This window comes from Scatophagus argus, chromosome 13, assembly GCF_020382885.2.
Source record: "Scatophagus argus isolate fScaArg1 chromosome 13, fScaArg1.pri, whole genome shotgun sequence".
In the NCBI taxonomy this organism is placed as follows: Eukaryota; Metazoa; Chordata; class Actinopteri; family Scatophagidae; genus Scatophagus; species Scatophagus argus.
This window is the reverse complement of record NC_058505.1, coordinates 3118573-3137869: the sequence shown is the minus strand read 5'-3', so window position 1 is coordinate 3137869 and position 19297 is coordinate 3118573. Positions and strand designations below refer to the sequence as shown.

The 19297-nt window shown below is 44.6% G+C and overlaps 1 protein-coding gene across 3 annotated transcripts in view; it reads right to left on the bottom strand.

Annotated features, from left to right (window-relative positions):
- The window catches only part of LOC124069980 (neuropilin-1a-like), a 138832-nt gene that overhangs the window by 47294 nt on the left and 72241 nt on the right, over positions 1–19297 (bottom strand). The window contains exons 1-2 of one of the 3 annotated variants that reach the window (XM_046409552.1): positions 16870–17446; positions 15830–16004 (exon numbers count right to left, since the gene is read on the bottom strand). In XM_046409552.1, coding sequence (XP_046265508.1) covers positions 15830–16004; positions 16870–16960 — 266 coding nt within the window. In that variant the 5' untranslated portion in view covers positions 16961–17446. Of the gene's footprint in view, positions 1–15829; positions 16005–16869; positions 17447–19297 lie in introns of those variants that run through there. The other 2 variants (XM_046409551.1, XM_046409553.1) reach the window with 2 other exon arrangements.

Here is a 19297-nt window from a genome sequence, read left to right as displayed (position 1 = left end):
TCTAAAACCATTTTTACAATCCCGCTGCCGCTGCTCAAGTGTTTTGTTGGCATTCTCATCTGACATTCTTCTTGGCTTTGATTACTGCCATGCTGTGTGAAAGCTCTCTGCGACTGTTGTGATAAACGCTCCACAAATAGAGTGTATTACATAGAACTTGTTACATGATAGAACAAGCTGCTTCCAGCTTCGCCTTGTGAGTACCTAAAGCTGAGCAGAGCTTCATGATTCGAGTGCCCCCATCAGCTGCCGCCTCCCTGAACGAGACAGAAAACAGTTCTGGGGTCTCTGCGTTGATGCCGAGCCCGACCTCTGACCTCTCTGACGAGAGTCGGGTAGAGTACCAAAACATTCAGCGTGGCGGCTTCCTGACGGCCACCAAAAGCTCTCTGTAACAATGTGTGCCTAACGCGACAGAAACGCAGATTCCTGTCTCCAGGCAGATAAATAACGTTGCAGGGTTTAATTTATCTGCTACAGCTGAACCAGGAAAGACAAAAACCACGTGTGCTGTTCCCACACGGAGGGAGCATGTTTGGACTGCAGCTCAGACAGTCAGCTTGTCTCAGACTGAAGGAATTTAGCTGATTTTCCTCGTGGCTAACAACATTAGCACGCAGACAGAAAACTTGTTACGTGCTGGTTTTCAAAGAGTTTGATGTGGGAAAATTCTTCTCCCTCAGATCTCTTGCAGACATCTTGATTTGAAGATTTTTTGTGCAATGCGGAGAAACGATAAACAGAGCTACAGTATACAACTTAACGCAAACATGTGTCCGGCCTTTTGTTTGTTCCAGTCCGTGGAAATGTGAAGTTTTATTTTATGATTCACTGACGTGAACCTTTCTGATGCAGAGGTGGAGGAGGTGGATGCTGTCGGCTGTTTCATCCTAACCCACTGCAACCTGCGCATTACTGCTGCCGCTGCATCCTGCGTGAATGTGGAATCAAATTCATCAACATGAACAGTCACCAAAGCATTTCCACACTGTCAAACTTTCAGTACTTCTCAGGCAGGTCTGTTTACACGCATTATGTATCAGCAGCTCTGACAGCTGAGGGCGTAAACAATGTTTTTCCAGGTTTAAATCGAGGTGTTTGAGCCGGAGGTGTACAAAATGTGTCTCTCTCTCTCAGTCTCCATGTGTTCGCAGAAAGCTTTACATGCCCGTCGAGAAATGGACTTAAGTGCTCACTTGTAAAGTCTTAATGCCGACGGTGATGTTTAGGTGATGCTGTTTTTTATTCACAGCATCAAACCTTGCTCTCCCTCCTCTCCTTTCCAGGCCGTGTCTTACGGTGGCTCATAAAATAAGACCCATAGGGAGAGAGAGATGGAAGGAAAGTGTGTGTGTGTGTGTGTGTGTGTGTGTGTGTGCCTGCATGCAGATGGCTACACTCACTCACTCAGTCACTGCAGCCAGTCCTGGAGGCAGTCGGTGTTTACTGAGACAGGCCGTTTAATGAAGTGGGTCTGTCTCTTCACACTCTAGTTAAGGAGAGTCTCTCAGCCGGCAGCCCTGCAGCCTCCTCTTCTCCACCCCCCTCACATCACTCATTAACCGCACCGGCCACTCGTGCCCTCCAAATGCAGCTGTCCGTGGCAAATGCCTTGCTCAAGGGCAAAACAATCGCCACTCCATCTGCGGGCCCAACAGCAGATTAACATTTTATGCTATTAACTGGCACTCTAAGCCACAGTGATGTACAGAACAGTAAGTGCAAGTGGACTAAATGTCAAACTTAATAAGCACCCAACAGCTGGAGGTGCACAGGAAGGTCCAGAGATGAATGAAATTATCAACGCACGCGGAGGAAGTACTGGATAAACTACAAATCTGGAGGAATTTAAGGTTAGTACGAAAAATGTGGGCTGGAAACCGATATAAAAATTAAAAAAGACACCAAATTAATGAATTTATTCCATGGAAGCTTTCAAACTGAGAAAAACCCTTTTGAAAAATCGCTGGGTTTTACCGACCACCTGATTGATGGAGCAGAGCATACGCCACCCGGGGAGGGAGAACTGACCGCTTCTCCATCTTTTACTGCACTTAAGTTGCTCGCACTTTGAGTTTGTCAATTTTCCGCTACTTGTATATGGATGTAAATATGTGAATAATTTGCTTGTACTTTTTTTGCCAGGAAATTACATTTAGCAAATATTACTTTGGTCATTTTTGCTATTTATATTTACATAAATGCAAATAAAATGTAAAAGATAACAACTTAACCTTTAAGCAAAAAGTACTCAGAGTTTAAATGGCTTCAGGAGAGTTGGTGGACATTGATTTAAGACTACATGATACACACACTGCAGGAAAACACACTCTGTCTAAAATGAGAAGAACCACTTCTGCTAATTTTTAGCATCGGCAGCCATTCACAAGGGCTCGTCAGAAAAAAGTAGCGGAAAGTCACAAATAAAAATAACTCGCATTAATTAGAGGGACCCACGCGGTTTGATAAGTGACCCGCTAAGACACGCAATACAGGAGGAACAAAGTGACTGCATGCAGTGACCGCCGAGTATCCACAACGCTGCCAAATTTAAAACGAATGAGGATAGGGCAGATAACTTTCTTTAAATAAATAAGATCCAGATGGAGAAGGGAATTTTCACACAGCGCCGCATTCCTTCCCGCCTTCTTGCCAAGCTACTGGAGTACGGAGCTATAAGGCCCAGCTCATTAACATGCTCGTGGTGTTGTGTTGTGTTGCCTTCCCCCGCGGCTGACTTTTTAACACACATCTGGAAGGTATCACAGGAGCATTTACGGGGCGACGTTCGAGCTGTCGTTACATTCACCTCCTGCAACGCGAAGCGAAAGCTGGGGGTGACTCAGTGTTTCTGCAGAGCAGCATCACACTTCTCTCCCTCTGTCGTTCACTTATTCCATCCATTTCCCTTCATCTGGATCTGTCTGTGCAAACACCGTCTGCTCTCCACCTTCCGCTCCAGACATCAAAAGGTTCTTCCAAAAACTCCACGACTTTAAATTAAACATTTCATTTTTCACACACTAAAACTCTCAGGGATGAGAGTTTGATCAAACGTTGCACTAAACTTTGCCCCACTTGCACCTCATCTACCTGTGCTTCATGCAGTCATTTGCTTCATTACCTGGAATGACTTTCAACAACCTCAGGACAACAGTGTGAACTTGTTGCACTCAGCTGCTGACAGAGAGAGAGTGTTGTTCCCTTTGAGCACCTGAAAGTTCGCCACTGATTCTGTAAATAACTTAAACGTTGTCTGCTAAAACATCCTGAGCACTCTCTAAAAAACAGAATGCAGTTGATCCGTGGTCTCAAAACCACCACCAGGATATGGAAAGCATGAAGCTAATGAGAGCCTCATTATAGGCATTCAAAACATTGGCCCCGCTGGGTGACATGCTGTTCTCAGATGATCCTCTCCTCTTATCCACACACACACACACGACTTACATGAATTCCCTCGAGACATACGGTCACTTTTATCACAACCACTGCAAGTCCAAAGCTCAGCCACAAACAGAAAGTCTTAACCCTAAAGCCAAACAGTTTACCTTGTTGGGAGCAGTTTTTAGTCTCCAATTAGGAGGCAAGTTCCCCAAAGTTACCCCATGAAACACACACGCACACACACACACACACACACACACACACACACACACACACACACACACACACACACACACACACACACACACACACAGGCTACAATGCTCAGATTTGGTAATATATGAGTGGTTCCTGTATTTTAGTGCTGATAAACTCAGTCTGACCAGTCGTTTTGAGCTCTGCTGGGAGGCTACAGATGGTGCATGTGTGTGTGTGTGTGTGTATGTGTGTGTGTATGTGCGATGGCAGGTGGCATCGTAGTGTGTTCTCTGCTCACACACACACACACACAGCAGTACATCCCTCCCCATTTCTCACCTCCCCCGTGTTCACCAAAAACTGTACATCATCTCCCTCTCACACACACACACACACTCACTCACTACAGCCCACGTTGTCTTCCCACTGATTATACCCTTAGTCAGCCTCATTCTCTCACACACACAAAATATTTGCAGAAATACTCACTTGTATTCCGAGCGCGCTCACTTGTGCACAAGCTTGCACTCATACTTTCCTAACAGCGCTGAGACCCAGTGACTGCGCTGTTCGTTCTCTATGGGATACAGCTGAACCACTTCTCAAGGCATTATGGGACAGCAGCCGCAGTCTGACTGGGCTCAGACACAACAGAAATGAGGAGTCGAACGCTGACAGAATTTATGAAGGTTACCTGTAAGCTCTGTAGAGATTTGCTAAAAACCTCTTTTGTGTGTGAGACGCTCTGTGATTACAGGTAGGAGCGAGTATGAAGGCTGCTCGGCACAAAGTCATGCAGATGGTTGGAGAAACTGGCGGGCTGATTATTTACAAAATGATTGCTGATGAGCAATGCTTACTGGGCTTGTGCAGGCCTGTCTCTGCAAAATAAAGTTGATTTAATACTAATTTGTTTTCTCAATTATACGGTGATTACATCGTAATCGTTGCCTGGATTACATCCACAGGCAACTTCATCCTGAGTGAGAAATGTGCTCCACTTTTGGACTTTGACGCTGAAGCATTCAGAGTCCTGTGCGCAGTTGCTTTTATGCAAAACACACTGTGGGCTGTGAGCTTTAATTCACTTTAAAGTCACATTCAGTTTTCAACCTGAACTAAAAGCTGTGAGTGCCTAAACATTCAGGCTTTAATCGCTCCAAAGTTTGCACTGTAAGAACAAATGTTGTAAGGGAAAACATTTGTCGTCAGTATCCGCATTATGTGACATTACATCTCCATGTAAACACATCCACTGTTGTGAATGAGTCACATATAAACAATGGGCGATTTGAGGGGCCGTAAGGGGGGGGGGCACCATCCTCTTTGTTAGCAAAATGACTGGTAGGAATCCCCCAGTGCCATCCTGTCTCCATGTCATTTTTGGCTGAACCAAGGTCCAGGTTTGGGCCTAGACTCTATCTGCTATCTGGACCCAGGTCACTAGCCAATAAAGGACTGAGAATTCTTACATTTATTTTAACAGACATAGCTTTTTCAGCCTTTGCAGTACCAGCAGCCCAGAGAACTCCCAAGCCAATCGCATTCGTTGTAAATGATCTCACCTGATGCGACTCGGCCAATCAAACCAGAGTATTCTGATAAGCTTTGTGACTCGAGTCGGACAGAAACACACAGACGAGAGGTGAGACGAGAAAAGAAGACGGCGAAAACAGAGATTTTAATAAAGAATGCACAGACTCTTACATGTTCATTCTTCCCACAGGCAGTTCAAATCCAGTACGTCTCATATCCGAGATTATTAAGAGCGGGTGAAGCGCTACTACGAGACGAAAGCGCAGAGCATCTTTTGACAAACATAACCACCGAAATCCAAACTGATCCAAAACTTATATGGCACTGAATCAGACCTCAATGTCCACATTGTGACGAGTCTTCGCCGTAATCCAGTTCTTCACCAAACCTTAATCTAAATCTAACCCTCGTGTTAAAAGCAGGTCTTGGTCCTCGTTAATGTGTGCAGAACCTCTCATCGCAGTGCTGGGCTTCTCTCATACACTTAAAGTATGCACACTCTCAACACTCACTCAGAAATACTTACTCGTGCCACCCATCCACCCACACACATTTAATTTTATGACCACAAGACTGTAATAAAAACAATGAACACACATTTCAAACAAACAAAGCACTGATTAGATGACACATTATCTGGTAAGCCCAGTACGATGAAGAGCACTTCCAAAAATTTGGAAAACATATTCAACATGATCTGGTTAAAACAAATGGGATCACACACACACACATACTTACACACACACAGCCACACAAACTGCCCAAAAATTAAACTGGGCCAAGCAGCCAAAGTAGGAATATCCTCATCCTTCACCTCGGCCGTGCAGATACAAAGCCACAGCAGCACAATCCTGCTGGGAAATTAAAACGGAAACGAGGAGGAGGTGGAATTTGTTCTCATTTAAGAAGCCTTAATCTGACAGAGGAGGGAAAGGGGGGGACGGTGAATGCTGCCCCCCCTCCCCTCGCTCTCTTAGACAGACTGTTTAGGGACCCTGAAGGATGAAATGAGATTTGGTGCAAACTCAATGGGGTTTAATGTGAAAAAAGTTGAAAAGAACAAGAGTCAAAGTCGTCATTTTGGGGAGCAGAGAAGTTTCTCTCAAGGTCAAAGTGATGCAGCCAGTTTTAAGGAAAACAAGGTGAACTAGTTACTACATCCTGTCTGATGGGGTAACTTAAGACTTGAACAAACACAGGAGAGTGTTCCCCAGGCTGATTTCAGAGAAACGTCTCCGTCTGTACCTTGGAGGTTTGGGAGGAAAATGGCCTTTTGTCAACTGACACTCAATCCACACCTCTCCAAAGTGAGTTAGGGCCAAAGCAATAAACAGCGTGTCACTTCCACTGCACTTTGACATGTTAGCCTTCGACGAGTTCATCTGCATTCACAGAGAGGCCCAGCTGACTATACATCCACCTCTCTCGTTCCTCAAAAACATGTGACATTAATTATCTGGCTCGATTCAGACACTTATAGGAAGGCCAGCAGGGATTGGTTTGGCAATCAGAGAGTCTAGATGACAGACAGACGGACAGACAGGGAGGCAGATACACAGCAAACAGTCAGACGTTGTGAAATGGCCCTCATTTCAGAGAATGACTTTATTAAGCACAAATGCCTGCTGGTGTTGTGACCTAACAAGTCGCATTTGAGAAATAAATCGAGTTAGAAGCAGATGAGCACATGCCGAGTACGTTTTTTAGTCACGTAAACACTAAAATTACTCTTTCTGTTCTTTGTGGATCACTGGAGCTGCAGGCTAACACTTCAGTATCGTGACCAAGAGAAGGAAACCTTATAAACTAGACTTTATAGCAGATAGCAGCTCTGAAACATTTCTCAGTTTTTCATGTTAACACTACAACAACACAAAGATAGAATAGTATTTGCATAGCAGCACAGCATTGTCCAAAATGTCTTGGTATGCTGAAGCATTAAGTTTTCCCTTCACTGGAAGTCAGGGGCCGAGCCCAAACCATGAGAATAAGTCCTGTCCAAATACTTTTGTCTATATATATAATACTGCACTTTCATTATTAGTATATTCACAGATGACATAAAACACACTTGACATTTTCAGTGCTGCAAAACAAAGTTTCTTAGTCTAAATGCAGTTATGAACTCATGTCACCATTCTGAATTGTTCATAATTCACTTGAGCATTTCTGTGTAACTTTGCACTTTTTCCTCACCGAGAAATTCTGTCTTTTTTACTTCTGTGCTTATGTGACAGCTGTAGTAACTAAAAGCCAACCAGTAATGAAGATAAATACAGAAAACCTGTGATCGATACAAAGTTTTGTTCCTTCATTGATTGAAGAACCAGACTTTTTGGAAAGTAGTTGAGCGGAGCCTCATGAGGACCAGCTGAAACATCAATCGTTTTAAACTATGAAGGGACCATTTTTCACAATAGAAACTGGCACTATTAACATAATAACAGCAGCTACTGCTCATCTTCGTGTGCACTTAAGTTTGGGCAGATCATAACCAGAACAAACTGTGTTCCAGTGACTCTGCTCTCCACACCAGACCAACACACCCATTTCCTTAAAACCTGCTGCGTTTACTTCAGTCAGCAGTCTGATTCAAAATAACTCAGAGCTCATGGCACACATGAACACTGAGTCACTGCAGCGTTTGCTGTACGTTCTGAAAGTACCTAAAAGTGAATATAACGAAGAGACAAAAACACAATCACGGCCCCACAGCCAGCAAACCACACACTGTCAAAATAAAAGCCTCAGGTTTGGCTTAGTGCAGTGCAGTGCTGACCTGAAAGACTCGGGTCATCATTCACGTCCATTACGTCCATGTATGCATTTGTTTTCTATTTGTTGGGTATGCATAGCTGTGTGTGTGTGTGTGTGTGTGTGTGCCTCCCACACAATTTAATCTGTTTATCGTCTGCCCACAAGATGTGTGTGTCTCCTACCTACACGTCTCAATGGGAGGTCACCCTGGGGCGTTCCTGCACAGACAGATTCAACACATTCCTCCACAAGCCGAGAAGGAAAAAGACTTTATTGTCCAGGCTGCTAGTGAACAGCAATTTGGGCTCAGATGGGGGCGGGTTTCCCGTCGCGCATATTTACAAGGACAAAGCCTCCCGGGGTGCTCATCCTCCTCGCAGAAGGTCAGAGCACAGTTTGACCCGCAGACTGACCTCTGAACACCCACGTCCCAGCGATGGCCTGTCCCAAGCATGACGTCGAGTTTTCACGGGTGTTTTCGGTTCACAAGGAGGCCAATTTGTGAATCAGATGAAAGACGTGAGGTCAAACATTTATATTTGGGGGTCAGAATCTTTCTATCGAGTCTTGTGACTTGTGAGCCATTTAGAAACGTGTGGATTAGTTGTTTAAATTTTTACAAATTTTACAGAGAAAGAAGTAAGTCAAGGCTCTCAAGGCTCCATTATGAACACACACGTGAATTCCTAACACTTTCAAGTTCAGGTAAGGTCATTTTCGCATTTCTGAGCCAGCTGGACAGGTTTTTCTTTGCCGAGGTGTGAAAGCTACTGTAGCTGGACTGCAGTCCAGGAAAAGATTCCCACCGTGTCCACATCAAATGTGAGAACCAAGTGCTTCACAAACCTGAAGCTGAGTAGCATCATTGGCGTCAAATTAGTGTCATCAAGTGCATAAAAAAATAAATTGCAGTGTGTATAAAAACACATTACACACTCTGCTCTGCAGTCTGATGAATGAATCCTTTGTCGTGAATTTCTCCTTTTAAGGTGCTGCAGGCACCAGGACATGACTCATTCTCCTTGCTCTTCTGTGGTATTGTGACCAAAGTAATGATAAAATAAAAAACCTTGCATTTTTCCGTGATGTGATGATGGCGCATTGCGTCATGATTCATGTCTCTGAAGCCTGAAAACTGCCAAAAGACAAAAGAAGATGTCCAACCACCCTCATGCTAAATATCCTCCCACAATCCCTCTGGGTGAACCCAACAAACGTATTCGACCGGCCAGTCCGGCAAGCCATCCGTTTACTGACATCTCTCAGTCATATTCACGCTCAGTGTACGCTCAGTGTGTTCACAGTGGATTCAGGTGTGCTGAGCTTTAATACGAGATAACAGCCAGCAGAAGCTGCACTCAGAAACAGTTCAACGCAAGCTTTATCTACACGGCAAAATCCAACTGTTTACTCTGATGGATGCGCCTCTATTGTGAGTAAGAGTGTGTGCTTTGGAACATCTGGAGTGTATCAGCGAGTGTATCCTGTAAATCCTGGGAGTGTGTGTGTGTGTGTGTGTGTGTGTGCATGTGCAAAGTGGGACCCCCCCCCCTCATCTCCCCCTGCAAAACTCTCTCCTCGTTAATCTGCTCGTTAAGGATCTAATCTGACATGTGTTTTTCATTTGTCTGTGAAAGCGTGAGAGTGTGTGTGTGTGTGCGTGTGTGTGTTTATTTGTGAATCACTGATGATCACTGAATCCACAACAGCTCTGATTACATTTGCACCAATTTCTTAACTTTTTGTGTGTTTGTGTGGGTGCGTCAGTGTGCCGGTAAGTCGCAGGTCTGTACAGAACACGTTCCTGTGTTTGTGTTATTTATGTGTGACCTGATTCATAGAGCTTATGTCTAATTGTTTATAAAAGCAAGTCCAAACAATGTAGAGTTGCATAAGAGAAACAATAGCAGGATTCAGAGCTCACCCTTCCTTCCATCAGACAAACATTTGCTGCTAAGGGACGAGAGTCACCTGGAGAAAGTCAGCCAATGATCTTCCTCGGTTCTTGCTGCCTTCTTTAAACGATGTTTAACAAGATTCTAAACTTTGTAATAACAGCAGACTGCAAAACACAGATGTAGATGTATAAGCAATATTTTTTAGGTTTATTCGAAACATTCAGCCTCAATTTGACTACAATTCAGGGCTGTGAGTTCAAGAAAAGTTTCCCAACTGCTGGAAAGCTGAAGGCTGTCAGTGGGCTGTCAGTGGGCTGTCAGTGGGCTGTCAGTGGTGCCGCTTGTGTAAGCGTTTCAAAAGCGTTTGGTGGAAACGTGGCCACTTAGCAGCTAAAGACCCAAACATTTTTGTCAGGACTTGATGGGGACAAAATCAGACTTTTCGGTCCCAATTAAAGTCTAAGAATTTATCAATATTTTCTATTTTAACAAATGCACAACAGCAATCATCCATTTTCGGAGCCATACAGAAGACAAAATGGGAAACACAATACATACGATGAGACAATTCCTCATTCAGACTATGAACAGCAGAACCAAACAAACTTTCATTGACATAATTCTCACAGCTCTTATTTACTTCAAAGTTAACAAATAGAAGGAACACATTGCCGCAAAACACAGAACAACCAACCAAATAATTTTTGGAGGCTCACGCCTCAGATTTCCTTGGACGCGAGCCACAGGCTAACCATTCTATGACAGCAGCACATTTAGCCTTCCTGTTTTGTGTGGCTGCTGTGGAACTGAAAAATACAACCATCTGGAGGGGACGCTTTTATTTTCTTTAAAACAGGCAAAGTCAGACTGAGTGCTGAGCACAGGACCACTGGTGCGACTTTGGTCCAAAGCCACATTAAAAAAGGCTGAGCTTCAACAGACTGCTTGTGATGTGACGCATCTTTGTGCTGCGGTGCAAACACAAGACTAAACAACTTATGGTGCCGTTTTGCACTTTCACACAAAGAGGTCAACAAGCATGTGCGGGGAAGTGAAGTTTATCCAACTGGATATACATCCATTCAGCGCTCCATCCTTCCATCCCACTGTGGTTCCAGCCATCTGATGGTTCTGTCCTGCAGTTCTCAGCAATACGTTAAATCCTTCAGTGCATTCAGCCTTCTATTTATCCCTCTGAGTCATCCACTCATCATTCAGTCAGCATTCTACCATCCATCCATCCTGTATTCCTTCAAACCATCTATTGATTCACTTATAGCATCTCTCATCTCCATCTCCCATCCATCCATCCATCCATTTATCATCCAGAAATTCATTCATCTGCAGTACACCAATTCAGTCCACCAATCAATATATCAATTCGCCCCCAAATCCTTTCATCCCTGGTCCAACAATTGATTTCATCCTTAATCCAGCAATCCGGCAATCATCCATCCATATATTCTTTCATTGTTTCATTTGATCCATCCATCCATCCATCCAGCCACAGATCAATTCGTCTTGCTATTCTTTATCTAACGACAATCTATTCATCTTTCATTCATCCTACATTCAACTACATTCATTTTATAGTTCAAATACTGCATGCTTAATTTGTTCTTTAAAGTCATTGTGATGAGCCAAGGAATCAATTTTGAAAACAGGAAGTGAATGAAAAAACCCCCACTGACACTGACTTTATGAACACACACATACACACAAAATGCCCTCAGAATGTGTGTGTCTGTTCACATCACGACTGCGGGCTGCGGGATGTCGGTCCTGTGACTTTTGTTTGAGTAATCACAAACCACTCTGCCTCAGGACACATGGAAAATTGGTCCTTCCATCACACTGTAGAGGAATTTATGGCATCTCCTTTTATTTCTTTCCGTCCCTCTTGCTCTGCGCCGCTCCACACGCGCTGTTGTTGGTCATCATGGGATGGTCACTCATTTGGCGTTTTGATGGTTGTGGCTTTCGAGCCCATCATTCCAAAGTCTCCCATCGGTGTCCAGTTTGGCTGAGATGTGGCGACTGTGAAGGCCACAACACGTGATTCACATCCTTTGAATCCTCATCAAAACATTCAGCATCTGGTATGAGCGCATGAATGTGAGATGTTATCTGCCGTGTGTGAGTGTTACAAGGCTGCGCTGGAGGATTTGCACAATAGCCGCTTGCACCATGCAGTGCACATGAGGCGTACTGTAAGTGACAGAAAGTTTGGGTGTCTGTGTGCGAGTGTGTGTGTGTGTGTGTGTGTGTGGTGCAGACTGTGCCAGTACAGCCTCATGTAGGAGGAAACGGTTCAGCCAACTCCTAAAAAGATGTCCCAAATTATCCCGCCACCGACGCATGTTCCTTGCCCGCCGTGCCTGTGCTCTATTTTACCGCGCTCTGCAGGGAATCACTTTACTTTGTCGGCCGTGCTATTTCAGACGTGGACGTGAGACTTGTTCTGGTGTCGCTCCAGACTGGCTACGGGGGCAGATCTTAGCGTGTCCGAACAAAAGTGTTACTGCTCCTCGTGTACACCAACGTCTGTTCGTTGAGCGCCGATTGTGTCACTTGTTGAACTAAAAGGTTGCTGTTGGAATCATCAGTGAGACTCGGTGTTTCACAGAAGCTCACATTGTACCTCCACATTCAGCTTGAGAGACCCTACAGTATGATCAGAACGTTTGTTAATATATTTCTGTTATTTCTCTGATAACACAAAGCTGCACTCTGCACTGTCTGTGTTTTCTGTTAGAAGGTGTAAGTGTTTCCAAACGGGCGGATCAGCTAATTTTAGTAGAAAACTCCCCCTCAGTTTCCCCCTTCATGAATCACTCTTGCAGAAAACATTTCCCAGCTGACAAATATGTATTTTTTAAAAAACGCTGTAATTATGGATGATAATTACAAACCCTGGGTCACGAGGGTGTATGTGGAAGACATGTTGTGACACAGATGTTGGAAACGCTCGAGGACACCAGAGCTAAGGCCTCTTTGTTCGGCTAGTTTGGTTCACAGCACTGGGACGTTTTTGTTCCATTCTGGTCCAGTAATTTAATTAAGGGAGAGGGAGCAATGGGCGAGCAGCGACAGGCTATCTGATGGGGGGGCGTTCCAACAATAAGTTTAGAGTGTGAGCCGTGAGTTGGGAGCGTGTTACTGAAACTCCTGTAAGCTAAATGCTACTAGCCTGATTTCCCAAAAGAACATCCAAAGTCCATCTGGGGAAGATGGTGAAGCTCAGCGAGCTCATTCGCTGTGACGGTTACCGGATAAGAGCGAAGCGTCAGAGTAATGTGTTACCTAAAACAGTTAACTAATTTATAAGCACACAAATATTCAGAAAAATTCTGAGCTTCAAAAGGGGAAAGAATGAGACACACACCAAACACTGGACTCAAACTCAAACTCCTTTTCGTCTGATTGTAAATTGAATTTTCTTTGGTTTTGAACTGTTGGTCCTCGAAAAAGAAAAAAAGTCACCTTTTTAGCACTTAATCAAAAATTAAACCACAGTTGTTTGTTGCAGCTCTCCTTTAAGTTTCACTTAACCCTGCGTGTCTCCGTGGTGTGCAAACTAAAGTTTTTGAAGACTTTTGTTTGAAATTTAGCTTATGAACTTAACCTAAAGTAACTGAACATCAGCTCAAATCTGCAACAATTTTTATGCAGGTTACTTTTCTCAGTTATTTTATTAATCATTTGACCTACGTCAAACAGAGTTGTAGAAAATGTTCAAAATTTTGCAAAGCCCAAAATCTCCAGATGTTCTGAGATATAAACCACCCAAGGGACAAATTTCCACTTGAGAGAGACATCAGAGGTCAGGTCTGAACTGACAGGGAGTCAGCGTCTTGTTCATGGACAAGACGCTGTCCCACATCAGGAAACTGTCCCACATCAGGAAAACCAGTCAGGAGAGGTTAATGCTGATTCATAGTAAAAGATCATATCCTGTTACTGTCTCCAATCACGGCCTCGCTAACTGAAATATCATAATTTGGAGCAGACGCTGAGCTTCGTGGCATCAAACAGCGAAGTAAAACTCTTAAATATCATCTCAAGTGGGACTGCAGTCTCGCCAAAGGCTTAAAGCCCGGCTCAATGGGCATATTTCGAACATTTGAGTCGTTCCCAAAAACAACACTCCTCCTGCCAAGTCAGAGAGCGATGAGCTACACCCCATCATCATCCAACATAAACTCACACAACAAATAATGAAAGCAATCGAGCAAAGCGGAGCCCCCCCACCTTCCCAAAACAGCCAAACGACGTGTTGAGGTGGCTGCAGGGTGGCCAGGTCTGCATCCCATAGCAGAGAACACATGTGTTCTGTGTGGACCAAGAAGTGAGTGCAGCCACAGTCAACTGTCCCATCACATAGAAACAGCCTGGACACCGAGAGATCAATTGGAAATGTTGCTGGCTACACTTTGACACCTTTTGGACATGAAACAACTTAAATTTGGTTCTGCTCTCTCACAGGATAAGAGTATTTTACTAACATGTTTAGCACATGTTAAACCCTGATGAAATCATAATATTTTACTTTATAACTGCCTTATCCCAGCACATTAACCTATGGAAAAGTCATATAAGCAGACAATAATACTCTGTTGGCGTACCGCAGCGCCTGCCACAGTCCAAAATTTTATCGTCAAGATTTACTGCTTTTCATTAAGTGCTTAAACAGCATTATTACATACTTATACAGCTCCCTGGGTTATCACACAAAATAAGGTCACGGCAGGATGAGGTTTTTCAGATAAAAGCTTTCCTGAATGTGAGGAAGGTGTGTGATCCACTGAAAGACACACCATATCCACTATCTGTCCAGAACGCTAATGGTTTATTAGTCCCTGGGTGGTGAAACATGATCCAATAGTATTGGAAGAGCCCATCTGTGAGACAGCGCCGGATGGCTGGTCGTGATTTACACGGGAGCCGTTTATGGAGCTTTTAAAAAAAGACAGAGGAGCCGACATAAAAACAGGCTTATTTATGGAAGGTAGCAACACATGGGCTGTTGTGTGGACACACACAATCGAGAGTGTGTCTCTGGGTCAAAGAGAGGGGAGTTTAGGAGTGGTGTGTGTGTGTGTGTGTGTGTGTGTGTGTGTGTGTGTGCAGCAGGGCTTGTTTACAGGTTCTGTATGGTTAAGCTCCAGGCAGCACCTTGAGTTGTGCAGGAATGACTTGTGATGCATGTTTGAGTGTCTGTGGGGGAAAAATGTTTTTAGAGTTTTTAACCAAATCCACTCCTTGCCTGCTCACAGGGGCCAGTGATGGTGACAGGAAAGTGATCAATTAATCTGAAGACTCAGTCAATCAGCTCATCATTTGTCTTTAAAATGGCAGAACACAAAGAAAAACACCCGACACAATATGATCAAGTCACTTGCTTTGTTTAGTCGACGGTGCCAAAACCAAATTTAGCGACTTAACTCTCACAGAAGACAAAGAAAAGCAGTGAGTCTTCACGTTTGACAAGCTGGAATCAAGATGAGGAAGCATGACTGCAAAAAAAACAAAACAGCTTCAGACAAAACCAGCAGCTCATGTTTGCGTTCTTCTTTTCAACATCCGCAAAACGTCCAAAAACTTAGAGATACTTTAAACAATTCCTCAAATTAGATTAGCCAGACAAACTCTATTCCTCCTGCAAATACAAACAGCCAAACTCTGCCTCCAGATGAAAAGCAAACACAATTTCTTGTTTTCTGCGTTGAGCAAACTGAACTCCACCAATAACAACGCTGAGTTTCGCTGGGTTTGCTCCCATCTAAGCAGCTGCCAAAAAGACCCCGAGAGACGCAAGACGTCCTCCCTCCTTATCAAGTATGAATTACAAAAGCCATCAAACCCCGCTGCCTCTGAAGCCTGTGCCAGCGGCCTCGTCCGCGCACCTCGCGCTCTCTGGGAAGCAGATGTGGACCTGCCTGGCCAATAGGTGGCAGAGTTTCACACTGTATCCGGGCAGGATTGAGGAGGGAGAGCCAAGGAGGGTGGGAGAGCAGGGGACGGAGGAGGGGGAGTGAGGAGTGAGCTCTTACTTGCAGTCTCGGTCCTCCAGATCGAAATGCGGATTGAAGTTGATGAGAATCTTCTGGCCGGGCTCAGGGGCTGTTATCACCCACACGCACTGCTGGGAGGGCGGGTAGGCGCCGGGATAGCCCGGGGAGGTCAGGTAGTCCGCGGCGTGTATCTCTATGTTCCCCCCGCATTTATCTGCGCCGCAAGAGAAGGCAGAAAGTTGGTTAGTCAGAGGAGTGAAATTGACTTTCTGGACACTTGGGTGTTGACTGTAGCGTATTTTAATGGAAAAGATTCATGTGCGTCAGCAGGGACGGGAGTGAGGATACTAAAGCCTCCAGCTGGGATCATCATGAATCCACCAGTAGATTAGAAACACTAACAGGAAAACAAAACGCCGATTTCTGCATCAAGCACCCATCAACGCATTGCAGCTATAAATTCACATCAGAGGAATTTCCAGAAGCCTCACAAGCGTGAGAGACCCGATGACACAGTTTTGGGGAAAAGGTGTGGTAGGCTGTAAAGTGCTTTCTTTGCATCCCTGCCACAAGGTGTGATTGTTGGGCTGACTGCTGCCTCTCCTGCAAACAGACAGGATGATTCAATTTCATTTTCTCAATGAATGATTTGTTAAATTACTTGCAGCCCGTATGGAGCTTCAGTGTTCATCCGCGCAAAGGCTCCAAAATGCGGAAAATGTGAGATATTTTCATTATGTACTGAGGGAATGTGAATCGCGTGTCTCTCGTAGCAAATTGTCAGTTTGTGACGACTGTTTGGTACTTTGTGCATCTCCTGTTGCCGCTTAATACTTCCACGATAATCTGGTTTTTCTGTGTTTTCTATCATATCCTTAAATCTCTTCATGTATAATAATAGTTACGTTATATTGAAACGATCCAACTTGAACGCCCCAAGACGTGTCATTAGAGGGGAAAGCCGAGGCAATAACAGGTGAGAGGCAACAATGGTGGCAAAATGATGCAAAACACATTAACGTTCATCCAGGGTGCCTGTTGTCAAGCCACATGTATTCACACAACCAGTCAACACCTACCAGTCTGAGTCAACGGAGCAACCGAGATGACTTGGGTAAAAAGGAACAATAGCAATCCACCACGCATCCTTAGACTGTTCAACACAGACATTCTGTGGAAGAAAATAAAGACAAACGGGAGGGGAAAACGTCCAGATAGGATTACGTCCAACAGAGACAAAAATGACCGAAAATTGTCTCAAAGTATGGGATCTGGTTGTTGTGGGGTCCCCAGCATCCTGCGAGCTTCAGCACCAGATCCCCGCTTCTGTCAGGGAACAACTTGCCATCTCCTGGAAAAATTAATTAATCCAAATGCAGAAAATAAGACGAAGAATCAAAAGGGGAAAATCCGTTCACCAAAAGTGGCAGCCGCGCGCCCTCGGCTCTTTATCGAAGCTCTCACTTCTGATGCCAAACGGGAGCGGAGGACGTACTTCCAAGTGGAAAAGAAAAATGTAAAACCGAGAAAGCAATAATAACATTCAGCGAAAAGCACCGCGGGGAACAGCGGAGCGCGGCTCTCCGGCTCTCTTTACTCCTGATTCGAGCTCGGCTCTCACTCCGCCTCTCTGCGCTCGCAGCGACTGACTGACCGTCACTGCAGAAATGTCAGAAATACGAGGCGGAATTTCCACTCCCCAAATTCCTGCTGCTAGACGCCAGTGCGCGCAGCCAGCAGCGAGCGACCGCTACGAGGGGCTGGAGCAAACTGAACCCGGTGCGCCCTCTGTGCGCTCCCGACGCATGCGAGCGAGAGAACTGCGCACGCAAACTCCAGCTGGCATGTGAGTGTGGTACAAGGTTATGTGCGGTGTCCACGGAGCAGGCGCGAGTTCACATCTGATCTTTGTTAAAACGAGGAGCGGAGGGTTCAAGGAAGATTTATTAGCGCCTTCTATGGTGACCTACATAGTTTGTCCCACTGACCGAATATGTTCATTACCCCGATCAAACGTCGCTTTTTGGTTCTTTTTGGTGATGCGCATTCAGATGTGGAGGATTTTTTTTGCTTGTTTTTTTTAAACCAATGACTCGCTAAATTAATCCCTAATTAAACTCAAACTAAACTAACTGAAAGCGGTCTCACCATTCACTGTGTTTTCAAAGATCCGCATTGGATTTTATTCTTCAGTGTTCTGAAGGTAAATAAAGGATCAGTTCGCCTTTCTGTCACGCTGATGAAGTGCGTTGGGGGAGCACTGGGTGGTACTTAGATTCACATCAGAGGATGTCACACTGACAGACTGAGGAAACAGCTAACCGAAAAGCAAGACAGATCACCAGTCATCAAGAACTCATTTCTTCCATTTGTTTACTTATTGTATTTATGTTTCACAAAAAATGACCACTTCATGTACTCAAAACACAAAAGGTGCCCTGTCAGACACAGTACCATACAATCTGAAGAGCACACTGCAGGAGCTTGGGGGGTACCATCAGATTTCCCAGAGTGCTTTTCAGCAGCCCCTCAGACATCGTGCCTGAACTCGTTGCTCCCTCATGTGTGATGGAGTCCTCTCTGCATGAGCGTTGACTTTGGTGCAAAATGGCCACTCTGATGACAGGAGTTCATGTATACAATTTGTCCACTGGATTAATAATAACAATGAACAGCGATGGATTCTTTAAAGTAACCTCCCGTGACATCACAAAACGGCAGCGGCGGAAACGATCTGGTTCAGGACGCTGAAAGGGTCCTGAGTCCTTGAGCAAGTTCTTGAAGATCTGGGAGTTTGAACAAGTTTCAGTTCTCATTTTGGTTCCACACCATTTTACAACCAAGTCTTCAAGGTTGACTTTGTTATTGTAATATTCCTCCACCAAAATTGCAGCCTGGTTGCGTGCTTTTGATCATCATGTAGAAAGATCAAATTTCCAAATTTGAAAAATTAATCAACAGAATGAGGAAAAACTTCACCGTCTAAAACCTTCACTGTCTTTTTGGTGACTCGTCAAAAATCAGGCAATAGTGGGGACATGCTGGTGGAATCTGGACCTCGGCGTTTCCTGTCTGGATCTTTTCTGTCGGAACAGAAAACTGCATCTCCCAGGTGTAAACGTATGCCATAAATCAGAGCTTGCTTGCTTCCTGACTAAACAGAGATAAAAATGTGATAATCAGACAATTCAGAGGACTGCCGATGGCTCATGCTGTAATGATGCAGCATAACTCATTACGGCGTCTTTAGGAAAACCATTGTTGTGTTGTGCTCTCAGCACACAGGAGCCGTTCAGTTTCCCTGAACGTCCAGCTAGTGTTTACTTCCTCGCTGAGGATCTGCTGTCTGCAGTTTAATCACCTCAGCAGTTGTTCAGATTCAGGCTGCTGTCTCAGGAGAAGAATTAAACAACAAAATAACAATAGCTGTGAACTGTACTTCAAATTCTAGGCCAAATGCAGGTTAAAACATTAAGCTAAATGAAAATGCATGAAGTGCAGGAGGTC